The 13797-nt window shown below is 37.0% G+C and overlaps 1 protein-coding gene across 2 annotated transcripts; it reads right to left on the bottom strand.

Annotated features, from left to right (window-relative positions):
• Positions 1 to 5417: 5417 nt before the first annotated feature.
• txlnbb (taxilin beta b) lies at positions 5418 to 13770 on the bottom strand. Of its 2 annotated transcripts, none has more exons than XM_082144295.1 (10): positions 13627 to 13770; positions 11391 to 11610; positions 11140 to 11231; positions 10190 to 10360; positions 8657 to 8851; positions 8075 to 8194; positions 7780 to 7854; positions 7600 to 7692; positions 6549 to 6644; positions 5418 to 6365 (listed from the first exon to the last, which is right to left on the bottom strand). In XM_082144295.1, exons 1-10 carry the CDS (start codon positions 13753 to 13755, stop codon positions 5484 to 5486), a joined length of 2073 nt encoding a protein of 690 aa, XP_082000421.1. In that variant the 5' UTR covers positions 13756 to 13770; the 3' UTR covers positions 5418 to 5483. The 2 variants fall into 2 exon arrangements, with proteins under 2 accessions (XP_082000421.1, XP_082000422.1); XM_082144296.1 differs by having other exon boundaries at positions 11391 to 11613; positions 13627 to 13745.
• Positions 13771 to 13797: the final 27 nt, after the last annotated feature.

The following is a 13797-nucleotide window of genomic DNA, read 5'->3' as shown; positions in this document are numbered from 1 at the left end:
CAAGTTAAACAAATTAAACAGGCTTGTTTGCAGTTTCACAATAACTGGGTTTCCATCCAAATGTAAAGCGAATCTTTTCAAAGTTTGCACAAAAAAAAAGAAGAAAAAAACGAACAAATGCGAATTAGGTGTGTTTCCATCAAGTTGTTCCAGCTTATGACGGTGGTATTGGTAACCTAGTAACCAACAGTAAATAAAACACCATCAGCGGAAACAGTAGTGATGTGTCCTTCACGAACGAGCACGTCTGCAAGATATCTGTTAAAGAGTTTTTCATCTTGAAAGCATCTGCCGTATACAAACATCTGAGAAACGTCTATAAGATGTCAGTTTTACATACATTCTAAATTATAAACATCTTAAAGACATTTTCTAAACGTCTATTTAACATCTGACAGGAAAATGTCCTAGAGACGTATTGCAGATGACCAAACACTCTAAAAAATATGTCCTCCAGCTCCTTAAGTGAATGGTGAGAGTCGGTTCTCGTCTGAGAGCCATTTTCCCAAACAAGACAGAATAATATGATTATCCTTTCGCTACACTGCTCAGCCATACGTCAAGTAGTCACATAATTAAATGTTATTTTGATGTGTATGTGGATCACGTGTGATATGCTCTCGATTCGTCGCACACACTCATATACATGTAGGCTACACATTAACACAGTGTTTCCCAACCATTAGTGTGCTGTTGTCAGGTGTGCCGTAGAAAATGATAAAATTCCCAAAAATAATAAAAAATAAATGCTACAAATAAGAATATATCATTGTGCTGTTGCGCCGAAACGTTTGCTGCGTCCGAAAACTGAAAAATACTGCCTCCACAGGCAGGATACGAGAGGTAGAAAGTAAGGCTGCACGATTAATCGCAATGAAACCGCACGCGATTTGGCAAAGGCTGTGATTATTTTATGCACAGCTTGTCAGTGCAGCACGGCTGATCGGTAGTAAATGCTGCTCCATCTGAAAGCCAGAGGGCGCTCTCACGCAGACACACCAAATATGCCCCGCCGCAGAAGAACGATAACACACGAAATCCCTATCGGGCATCATACTATCTCTATAGCTGAATAAACAGAAGATTGAAACGCTTTGATTGATTAAACATGACTAATAAACACACGACTGCCTTATTCTGTGTAAGAAGCCACATCATCTCACAGAAGGATGCTCAACTGTCGTTGTGAAGTGAGTTTGGCGTAAAAGCATGTTATTAAAGGTTGTCTTTTGTTTGCGAAAATGCTTCTCATGTTTGGAAAGATGTTTGACGCGTGTTGCTTTTTTTAAATGCACATTATAAGTGACTCAGACTCACAGTGCTTTCAGATGGAGCAGCATTTACAGAGCCGTACATCAATGACAAGCTGCACATAAGCCTTTGAGATTTCATAATCGCAGTAAGCCAAATCGGTTTCAGTGCGATTTCATGTAAAGTGCGATTAATCGTGCAGCCCTAGTAGGAAGGTAACAAGGCTCGTCCGAATCCAATGATCGAGCCACTTCCTGTCTCCTAAAATACCTTCATCTGATCGATTTTTGAAGGCAGCATAGATGGATCCTTCGCTGCCTTTGATATCCCACAATATTGTGTGTTCCATTCCCTGACTGTTGAGCTAAAAAAAATAAAGATGGTGAATTTAGGATTGTCACCAAATTTGTTGTCACCAAAGCTCTCTCTGTTTTGTTATCGATCACTAAATCGTTACGCTGCCTCAGAAGTCTGTTTGAAATCAGTTTTGTGAGGTATCTTCATGCATAAACGCTGCCTGCTAAGTCATTGCCTGACAGGGCAGCAAAAGTCAGCTGCCTAGGTTTTCGGATGCAGTCATTGAATCTCTTTGTATATTTTGTCATTGTTTTATAAAATTAGGCTAATGCTATTAGTCATCCTTTACTTCTGTATGTGGGTTTTAAAAATATTTAACCAATAAAAAGCATTTAAAAAAGGTTGTGACTAAACCATTGGCTCCTCAAACTGTCAGTCAAACCTCATAACTCCACCCCGCCTAAAATTAGAATGTACCGCCTCGGCTTGCTTCCCTTGCAAGGGAAAAAAACAAATAATGTTTGCGTAAGGACAGCATTTTATTTTATTTTTTTAAACAGTGTCCATAAAGGCTAAGTTTTTTAGTATTTGAAAAGGGGAGAATAGTCTTAGTCTTTGCCGTCTAGTCTAGAAGCAAATATAGTGTTTTAAATATCTTGTGCATAGCGCTTCATCTTTTGTATCATGAGATTTTGATCATGATATTTCAACGATAAGAAAACGGTGCTCCCATATCAAACTTTAGATCTTTTCCGTTGATGAAAACGTAATGCGACGCACGTACTGCCTCATATGCGGCTGTTCCAGTGACAGACAAACAATATCTGTCATTCACTGGTCAAAAACCTCATAACTTAATTTGAGCTTGATTTTCATAAAATGTAAAAGGTACAATATGTAAGAATTTTGTAATAAAATATCCAAAAATCACTTGCACAGTGTGAAATACTTCCTGCAGTTGTGTACTTACAATAGCCCAAAAGTTCCCAAAGATTTTTAATTTCAGAGAAATTCCATAATGGCTCGTCCCTGGTCATTGTCGCCTGTCAATGACGTAATAGCCGCGTTATGCCTGGTTTCCGCTCGTACTGCCATAGTAACCATGGCAACAGACGTGGACAACTGCATTATGTCTAGCGGCACGCTCACCTGTTGTTGTTTCGTTCAAACATAATGGACCATGGCAAGCAGACTTTGGGACAAAAGGAGAACTAAAACGAGGATCAATGTCAGCGTAGCGTTTTCAGGATGCAGAGACGCTGCTCCTGCATGTACTTTATTATACAGGTGAGCAAATGTACATAAAACTAATCAATGTTATATAGCTCAACATGATGAAATGTTAGAATATGATCTGTATGTTATTCTAATGTTGATCTAGCTTACTGCTAGTCTCATACAGATAAACTAACACATAGAATAACATTATAACTTTCAACATACTCAAATGCAGTTTAGTGTGATAGTGTAGACCAAGTGAAACAGCGCTGCGTTACTTCACAAGTTTAATTCATCTAATAATCTGACCCGTGTGAGTAAATGGTAAAATGGACTGCATTTATATAGCGCTTTCACAGACCCAATGGCCACCAAAGCGCTTTACAATATTGCCTCACATTCACCCATTCATTCACCGACGGCGGTGTCAGCCATGCAAGGCGATTCAGCTCGTCGGGAGCAGCTGGGGTTAGGTGTCTTGCTCAAGGACACCTCGACACTTGGTCAGGTGGAACCGGGGATTGAACCACCAACCTTCCGGTTTGTAGACAATCTGCATGAACCACTGAGCCACTGCCACCCCTAAGTAGTAATTCAGCACTTGAGTAGTAATTCAGCACTTGCAGGTAAGTTAGTTTGGTAGAATGAAATGTCCTTATTCCTTTATATCCGCGGGACTCGCATGTGGCGCTGATATCTGTCTCTCATTAGCAATCACACACTGCTTCATACATGTCATGTTAAAAACATCAATGTATTCACTCATCCATTAACATTATTAGATCAATCGGCATGACGGACAAGTTTCATAATTCCACTTATGCGTCATCAACCTAAGCCTTTGTTATTATCGACCCCTAGCGGCGAAAAAAATTACATATTGTAGCTTTAATATTATAATGATACGTCTCTGACCATAGCTGTAATATAGATAATAATTTTCTATTATCAATTATTCTTAGTGATTTGATTAAATATTTTACTTCACATAAAAAATCTTTAAAAGTAGGAATTTTCTTAAGAAACTTTGCCACAAGGATAAGGAAGTTAACAGTAGATTCTAAAGATTTGTTTGGGTTTTCAAAAAGACAAATGACATCCTTAATGCGTAGATTACCGTTCATATTAACTTTAGAAAAGAAAAAAAGAGCTCAAGTTGCATAGATCAGCAATAAAAATTATGTTTTTATTAAACCATTTATCAAAAAAGATTGATCTATTTCTCATTTTTAAATCTGAATTATTCCATAATATGGTTTTGTGGGGGGAAAAGTTGTGGTTGTAAACCAGTTTCCAGGCTAACAGAGCTTTTTGATGAATGCCAATTTAATGGGTAATTTACCAGTGGAGTAATTACATTTCATCAAAAAAGAAAGGCCACTTACCCTTTTAAATATATTATTAGGGATAAAATACCACATCTGACCCAGCAAGCATCTCTTCAACCAATTCATTTTGAATGTGTTGTTAGTATCATCAAGGTTCAGGACTTCAGGACCCCCCTCACTTCTTTTATTGGCTAAAATATATTTCTTCAATTTGTGAGATTTATTATTCCAAATAAAATCAAGAAAAACCTTATCAATATTTTTGGAGGTGTGATTATCTACAGCTAAAGGCAGGCAAGGGTACACAAATCTGGATAATCCCTCTGCTTTGGATACAAAGACTCTGCCTAAAATGGACAGATCTCTTTGTAGCCAACTATTAAAAATATATTTTGTTTTGGATAGTCGTGGAGAAACATTCAGAAACTGTCTACTAATTACATTTTTCGTTATATGAATCCCCAGATATTTCACTTCATTTTTAATTGGTATATTTTCAATTTCAGTTTCTATATGGTCAAATAAATCATTTCACACTTGGATAAATTAAGTTTGAGTCCAGAAGTATTAGAGAAATTATTAATTGCAGTTAAGACTGGAGAAACTCTTTATCTTTTAAGACTGGTAAAGTGGTATAATCTGCTAAATGTGAGATTTGAATCTCTCTGTTAAAGAACTTTAGATACATAAATATCAATTGATAATGTTTCTACAACCAATAAAAATGGGCTTAAAGGGCAACCCTGTCTTATTCCGCGAAGAATATAAATTTATATTCTTTAAAATTATTTAGAATTTAAAATTATACAGCCATTAATATCTTTGTACAACATTTGTACAACATTAATCAAATTGGACTGGAATTCAAAAGCCTCTAAAGCCTTATAAAAATCAAGGAATAAGATAATTGCATCAGACTCAATATCTCCTTTATAATCAATAAGATCAAGAACAAGTCGAGTATTACAACTAATATGTCCTTTCATAAAATCCGGTCTGTGTTTCATTAATGATATGATGTAAATGTTGTTTTAATCTCTTGGCAAATATAGAATCAATTCATTTATAATCAAAATTTAGAAGTGTGATAGGGCGCCAATTATTATCAATTATAGTTACATGGTATGAAAATGTAATATTATCTTCTCTCTATCTGTACTTTCCAAAACGTTGCATCAAAGTTTCTCCAAATGAATGCACCATGTCACCGTTTCACAAGTTCAGAGTTGTTAGTCTAACCTCACATCGCTTATGCTGTCTTGAAATACATAATACTACAAGCATGTATGGTGTAATAGTTCAAACATCGAGTTACAAGCATGATTCGCAAAGATGTAGAATAAACTTTATTCGTGAATGTGTGAGAAAATGACATTTGGATTAGTCTGTCTAATCAACCGACTGCATGTCTTTGTCTCTGAGCTCTTGATGTTCTTCAGACAGTGTGTCAGTGAGGGGTTGCATCTCCTCTGTGAAGTTGAGCTCCTCTCCGACCTGTTGCTCACCCTGAGCATCGTCTAGACTCTCAGCACAGATGTCTGAGTCCTCGCAAGCCTCTGGCGGCATGTGGCGGCGAATGGTGAACGCTGCCTCGATCTCCTGTAGCCGAGCTTTCTCAGCCTTCAGGTTGAAGAGCTCTTTGGTCAGTGGCGTGGCTTCTGCGGGAGACTTACAGATTGGATCAGTGGGGGGTTCTGGATCTTGACTGACCGCTTCTGTTGAGACAGCCTCTTCCTCTTTAGTTACTGCAACTTCCTCGGTTGCTTCTGTAGCTTTCTCTGTAGTGACGGACGCAGCAGCCACCGCATCGTCGGCTCCGGCCTGTTGCTCACCCTGAGCGTCGTCTAGACTCTCAGCACAGATGTCTGAGTCCTCGCAAGCCTCTGGCGGCATGTGGCGGCGAATGGTGAACGCTGCCTCGATCTCCTGTAGCCGAGCTTTCTCAGCCTTCAGGTTGAAGAGCTCTTTGGTCAGCGGCGTTGCTTCTGCGGGAGACTTACAGATTGGATCAGTGGGGGGTTCTGGATCTTGACTGACCACTTCTGTTGAGACTGCCTCTTCCTCTTTAGTTACTGCAACTTCCTCGGTTGCTTCTGTAGCTTTCTCTGTTGTGACGGACGCAGCAGCCACCGCATCGTCGGCTCCGGCCTGTTGGGATCCACTGAGCTTCTGAGACAGTGTTTTCCTCTCGTCTTGAAGCGCTCTACAGAGATTCTCAAGTTTCTGGTTCTTCAGGCTTAAGAGTTCAATCTCCTTCTCCTTCAGTGCTTTCTGTATGAAACAACCGTGATCATATTGCTCCATATCTACACTTTCAGCAATACTGAAACACTGTGTCAAGATTCATTTTCTTGATTCTTATTGTACAGCTAGTTGTTTAGTTGAAAACATTAAATATTCAGAGATGGTTCATTCTACAATATTGATTTATGATGTATGAACTGAGCAACTTACATCTCCAACCATATCAAGAAGAGCTTTATTGCAGCCATCAAAACGGGATTTCCAGCCAATTGCCTCCTTCTCCAACTTTTTCATCTTCTTTGCCATCTGTAATACAAATCAACATCTTAGCTTAGTGTTATTTTAGTATTAGACGACGTGATTTTGCAGAGTAAGACGCATATTTGGTTGATGCTGGAACAACATTCCTGTCTGGAAATGTAATGCTAATCATACCATATTAAACATTACCCATAAGTTATCCTTAAAATCAGAGAGAAATGATAGGTGAATAACAGTAGAAGCACATAACCCTGCTTGTAAGCCTAATCTTCACATAAACTGTAAACTTGTCTCTCAAATCTGATTGGTTGATTGGAATGTTGTTCCAGGATCAACAGAGATGTTAAGGAGGAACATGTTGCATTTGGTGAAATCAGGTTCTGCATTTGGACTATCTAATATTTTGAATTGGCATTCATTTTGATATGTTAATTTTAAATTTTGTTGAACTTTTTAGTAATTTTGTCATGTGCATTTGTTTTTTTTATTGTAGTTTTATTGTTTTTTAAACATTACTAGGTTTAATACATTTTATTTCAGGTTTAAGTGCTAGTTTTAGTTCTGTTTTAGATTGTATTCATTTGCAGTTTGTAATTTTAGTGTTTCGACTTAAATGTATTTCTGTTATTTGCTAAGGCAACATTAAAAAAATTAAAATAATAATTTAAATTTATTTCATCTAACAAAAAGTTTTAGTTTTAATTAACTGAGAGACCCCAAGCCCCTTTTAGTAGCTCATAAACATACTTAATATGATGCATTTTATGTAAAAAGACTGTAAATAAAATTTCAACAAATTTCAACAAAGCAATTTGATGCATTCAAATTTAAACAAAAATTGATTACATGTACTGTATATTATTTGATTATTGACTAACAGTTAAATGCGATATTTCTACAATATTATTATTTTTACAATGTTCTTCTTATACGTTGAAAAAAAATACAGAATGACTTAACCACTATAAAGTGACTAGAAATGTGTCAGGGATATACACACCTTGTCCATGTCTTGTTTGAAGCTGGCATACACACCACTGCTCTTAGAGACCGTTCCTTGGAATTCATCAAACTTCTCAGAATATACAGCAAGCTAACCGGAAAACAAGTGAGTTATTTTGTGAACAAATATGATTAGAGAAAAAAAAGAGAATATAGGTAATATTTGATGAAAATGTACCTGGGCTTTCATATCAGACTCCTGTACTTTCAGATGTTTCACCTGTATTTTGGCCTCTGCAGTCTGCTTCAGTAACTGGAGAATACATGTACATCAGAAGTAGTTAAATAGTCCCAGAAAAAATTTTATACCTATTTCAGGGGTTAAGTTATTTTCTTAAATTTGTTTAATTTATGGTTTATATTTTTCTGGCCTCAAAATAGCAGCAAGATAAATTAGCATACTGTATATGCAAGATCATTTATGCAATGCAAATGTACTATTTGCAGTTGAGGGCATTAGATATTTTACTCACAAGCTCCTTCTCCAGTTTGTGTTTCTCCTCCGCCTCTTTGAGCATTAAGCTGGCCTTGTTAAGTTTTGTCTCCATTAATTTCTGATGCAGGTCTCGGTGCTTGAACACTTTTTCAAGATTCTGCATGAAGGCCAAAAACACGATTATACAATTATTCTTAAATTATTCTTATATACTTCCATCCACATTCTACTTAAAGACGTCTAGGTTTGAAACACTTCATTCAGAACAGGGTTATTATATTTAGGTTAACTAAAACTAAAACCATAAAAAAAAAAATAAAAAAAAAATTAAAAAAACATTAATTGAAAAAAATCTGATTAAACAAAAAATACAAATTTACTATTTAACTAAAATGAAAACAGAAAATATATTCAGGAAAATATTTTGCCGTTGAGATGACCAGGAAAAATGTCCCAATTTCCCTTGTATATCCTTATATTCTTGTGTTATATCCTTATATATATATATATATATATATACAGTAAACAATAAAAGGATCTCAATGATAGTAAAATATCACTGATTGGAATGATATGATCTCAGGTCAACCCAGAGTGACCTCCTGTTGGTTTTCCGTACCGCCTCTCGCTGGTCACATTTTGATATGATGTCCTTGAGTTTCTCAGCCAGCTCGCTGTTCTCCTGGCACAGTTTGTTGTTGCGGCTGCTGTGCTCCTCGATCTGGGCCTGGATGTCCGTCAGCGTGTTCTGGAAATGCGTGGTGATCTCCTTCCTCTTGAGATCATCTTCACGACACCTCTGTAGGGTTTCCTCCTGCACCAAAAGCGTCATCAGACAGATGTGAGTTCTAGTAAACAAGTGAGTTCTAGTAAAAAAACAACAACAGGGGGGTTTCAGAGCTTGCAGCAAACAATGAACCAGACTATTTAAATGTTGAGCAAGCAATCTCATTTGCTGCAAGATCGGCAGAGGTCAATCAGCTTGTGTCATGTGATAGCTTGCAAATTGCATGTAAAGGACCACAGCCTGCGCCCTAGAGTTTCATGACTGAACTAGATAATAATAATTATAATAATAATAATTCATTACATTTATATAATGCTTTTCTCTGCACAAAGCGCTTTACATAGAAGGGGGACTCTCCTCAACCACCTGGATGATGCGACGGCAGCCATATTGCGGCAGAACGCCCTCCGCACACTTATTGGTGGAGAGGAGCCAGAGTGAGAGTAGATATGTAATACAAATGTTCATTCTTAGTTCATGTCAGCCCATGTCCATTAAAGGTGCTCTAAGCGATGTTGGGTGACGTCACTTCTTGTTGACGTTCGAAGTATTGTCAAACAAAACGGAGGCTAGCTCGACCCTCCCTCCTCCTCATCCTGTCCCCTCCCCCTCCCTTCCGTGCTTTTCCGATGAAAATTCGGGACGCGCGTTCCTTCTCCTTTTTCTCTCTTCTTTGCTATTTGTTCATCGGAACGTCGTCTCTTTGGTCGTGTGTCGGCCATATCAAAATTCAAGAGAATATAATTCTAACGTTAGTCGTTGTCGTTGTCTAGGACATCGCTCCTCTAGCTAACTTCCCTCTTCATGCTTATCTCTCCTCTACTCCCCACACCTTCGTGTGCATGCGCACTAACCCCCCAACCCCCACCCCTAAATCATTCTTGTCGTTTATTGGCTGGAACACTGTTTGTTATGTTTCGTGGTCCAGGCTGGGCCAGTTTGTTTTTCTTGCCGTTCGTGGAGCCTGGTCTACAGAGACCGCGTTTTTATACAGTGTGTTCAGGGAACAGGCAGCTAGCGGATGGTGAGGAGATGTTTGCTGTATGTGACAAAAAATGTTTCGGCCTAAAAAACGTGTGACATCGCTTAGAGCACCTTTATTAACAGACACAACTTTTGATTTTAATAATGTATTGGTAAATGTTGAAATTAACATGACTGTGATTGATAAATGCTTTAGAAATACTTTCATATAACAAATATAGTTAACTAATGGTTAAACCTGTTACCACTTTATGACACACTTTTGTCTTCTTATTATTGTCGAGCATGCTTTGATTTGTGCTCATTAGTAGATATCAGTGTTTAAAGCAATATAAGATGTTTTCACACAATCATATCCATGAGACTGGATGATATTGGTACCTTTAACGTCTTGTTGTGTCTTTGCAGCTCCCTGCACAGGCCCTCTAGTTTACTGCGGGCCAGAACAGCTCGGCTGTGTTCACTCTGGAGCTGATCCTTCTCCTTCAGCACCTGGAGAAGCTTCTTCTGCAGGACCTTCAGCTGTTTCTGGTCTGAACGGTGCTCTTCCAGCTGCAAGTTATTTGCACAAACAATGTTGTTATGATCTCTTTTGTTTACAGAAATATAAAAACTGTATATATAGAAAACTATTTGAATATAACAAGCTAAAAATAAAAAATCTTAGAGAATTACTAGATGAAAACTAGATGTCGCCTTGGCTACGGTTTCGTTCCAATGAACTGCCGTAGCCAAGGCGACTTCTATTGTATATATCTATACCCGCCCGCGCTCTCAGATCACTTGGACGTGGCTGTGTACAAGAGGTAAAAACGATATAAATACTGTTCGTTTTCTCACACAAACCGCTCGTTTCGTGTCTTAGGCCATCAATGTGTACTTACGATGGGGAATTGTTTAATTTGGACGACGGGGAATTGTTTTAATTTGGACTCTGTGCATGCTCTTTGAGGTGGTGACCATCGACCTGCATTATATGACTGACAGACAAGAACGGTTTGACCTAAAAATATCAAAATTGAAACTACTGCGGAAAAAAAGACACCTACATCTTGGATGCCCTTGAGGTAAGCTAAAACATACCAAAATTTTATTTCAAAGTGAACTATCCCTTTAATATACTTAAAATGGTTTCACAAAGCTGTGAAAATGAATTAAAAGGGGGCTGATTTTTCCAAATGCATATGTGGATATTTACAGTACCCTTGAAGTCTAGAAGTTAGTTAAGCAGCAGTACACCAGCATACAATGTTAGGAATATGTTGTTTTTATTAGGTATTTTGTTAAAAAGTTTTCTTAATGATTCAAATGCGGAACAGGATTGTACTCACCAGTTCTGCATGTTTTCTGATGAGAGCTTCTAGTTTTTGTTCAGGCGTTCCCAGTTTATTCAGGCTTTGCATGAGCAGCATGGCTTCCTTCCCTGTGATTATTGACACAATTTACTTTGGTCACACTGTTTGATTGAGCAAAGGGGGAAAATAAGCAGTATAAAGAGGAAATACTTGTTTTAATTTATCATTAATCACATTGCCAGTGATTTAAACGGAGTAACATGTTAAATATCTTGCACGTGACTCACCGAGGCCTTTAAGCATCTTCTTCTCCATTTTCTGCTCTTTGGCCTTGCCTGGAACAGCCTCTTCCTCAACATCCTCAGGCTCACCTGGCTGTTCGCTCACCTGATAGGTGTTGATAATGTCCTCCAGCTGCTGACTCAGATCCTCAGTGAGGTCATTGGTCTCATCAGCCTTGCTGTCTCCATTTGTAGGTTGTGAACAGCTCTCCATCCTGATGATATTCTACTATTGAGACAGGGCAGAGTCAGTGAAAGATGATGGGATGTATTTGTTGCTTTTAGATTGAACTACGTAGCCGTTTACAAGGTTTTTATTCAGATTGTTGTTAGTATAAGAATGATGTTTAGTAACTACTAAATTATGCAAAATGAAACTTCTTCAAACTATGTTTCATCTTGTGTTTTATTACAAGATTGGATGTTATGGTAAAATTTTACAACAAGGCTTCATTTGTTAGCATTAGTTAACTAGATTAGTTAACATGAACTAACAATGACCAACGCTTCTATAGCGTTTATTGTTATTATTATGGGTTCAAGCGCGTAGCTCTGAATAACTGGTAAAAAGGTATTGGAAAATGGTGTTGTTAAAGAAGCATGGAAACTTTTATGCCATATGGACACTTTAACTGTTATAAAGGTGAACAACGTTATATATTTTCAATGCAAAATTACATTTGAATTACTGAAAAATGGTCTGCTGTACATAGAACTTCACGAAATTAGTTGTACATAATGCGCCATATGATTCTAAAGAAGCATGCAAACTTTTACAGAGATCAGGCCATAAGTATAGAGCAATAACTGTTAAAAAACGTTAAAATTGCCTGTATTGGCTGAAAATAGTCTTTTCCTTCTATGATTTAAGTAGTTACATGCTTGCTAAATAAAACATAATATCTTTTTACGCATGTGCTTAAAGGCTTTAAAAACGATTCGAACTCCGATAATTGCTCCTTGCAGCTATAATTATTATTATATTTATTGTTATTTACAGGAATGTATATTATGTTAATCTCACCATTTAATAATACGTTTTTAAGATCAAAAGTTGTATCTGTTAATTAATGCACTGTGAAATAACATTAACAAAAGTTAATAAATGCTTTAAGAATAGGCTTTATTGCTTCCTTTTAGTTCATGTTAGTTAACTAATGTTAACAAATGATTCCTTATTGTAAAGTGTTACTGATATTGATTAATGTGATGATAATGATTTTTCAGTTTTTGAAGAAAAACTTACACTTTAGAAGTGAGTTTACTTTGATTAATACAATTCCTGATAAATTAAATATTTGATTTATAATAACTATATGTATATGTAATAATATATAACTGAATAATACTTTTTTGGGAAAATATATTTTCCCAAATAACGTTTGGCATGATGCTAATGTTATGCATATAGTGGCGATAGCGATTAAAAATCATTTTCTAATTGGAATGATGCTAATGAAATGAAACAGAAATGTTTTGTAATAAACAAATAGTAGGCTACACATACCAAGTAGTGATTTTTTCTAGGTTGAAATTATAAGGTTGTATTTGCCTGATCGTATCACTATTCATAAATTATTTAAAACTAAAAATACTTTATACTTTAAAACTAAAGCTTTTTATGTATTGAGAATACATCATCAGAGGGGTCAGAAAATTTCCCTTAAAAAATCTCTTATATGTTTAAACGTGGACATGCACATTAGAGCTTGTGAGATGACTGCTTTGAATTGATTTAATTCTTACTTATTCTAAAGAGCTGTTTAGGGTTGTTTACCCCCTGAGATACAGAGCAACTGTCTGTTTCCCCTGTTTATCTGGTTAAATTTAGCCACTCGGTCCAGGCTGATAACTCCCCCTGATTTCACAAGCACATGGCACCTGTTCATGACCTGAAGTCTATTTCAAGAGCCCCTTAATATGGTCAACTTGTCTGCTTATTCTCCAGCATGTCAATGTTCAAATGATATGTTGTAAAATTGCATTGCTCATTTAATAAATAAAAGCCTACAATGACCCTTCATGCATTGCAATGTAGGATTCAACAGACACACAAGACCTTTACTCAGAAATTCAGCCCAAAACATGCTGTGTTACAATAAAACATGCTTTTCATGCTGAATACATGTTGAAATATATATTTACTTTTACAGTATGGCAATCAAACATCCAGTCAAACAAATTCACATTTAAAAAACTATGATAACTGCATGAGACAATAAAGACGTGAGGACACACTTACCAGCAGGAGCAGTGAGAGAGTGAATGGAGCCGAGCCGAGCCGAGTCGCTGTCAGGACAAACACAGCAGCTGCGTGAGACCTCAAAATAATCACAGTGCTCACACTGAACACACAACACACTGAGCCCATGCTGAGATTCCAGTCATGTTCTGCAATGTATGTCACATTCAA

The sequence above is a fragment of the Leuciscus leuciscus genome (assembly GCF_965113295.1).
Source record: "Leuciscus leuciscus genome assembly, chromosome: 17".
In the NCBI taxonomy this organism is placed as follows: Eukaryota; Metazoa; Chordata; class Actinopteri; order Cypriniformes; family Leuciscidae; genus Leuciscus; species Leuciscus leuciscus.
This window is presented reverse-complemented; position numbering and strand designations above follow the sequence as displayed.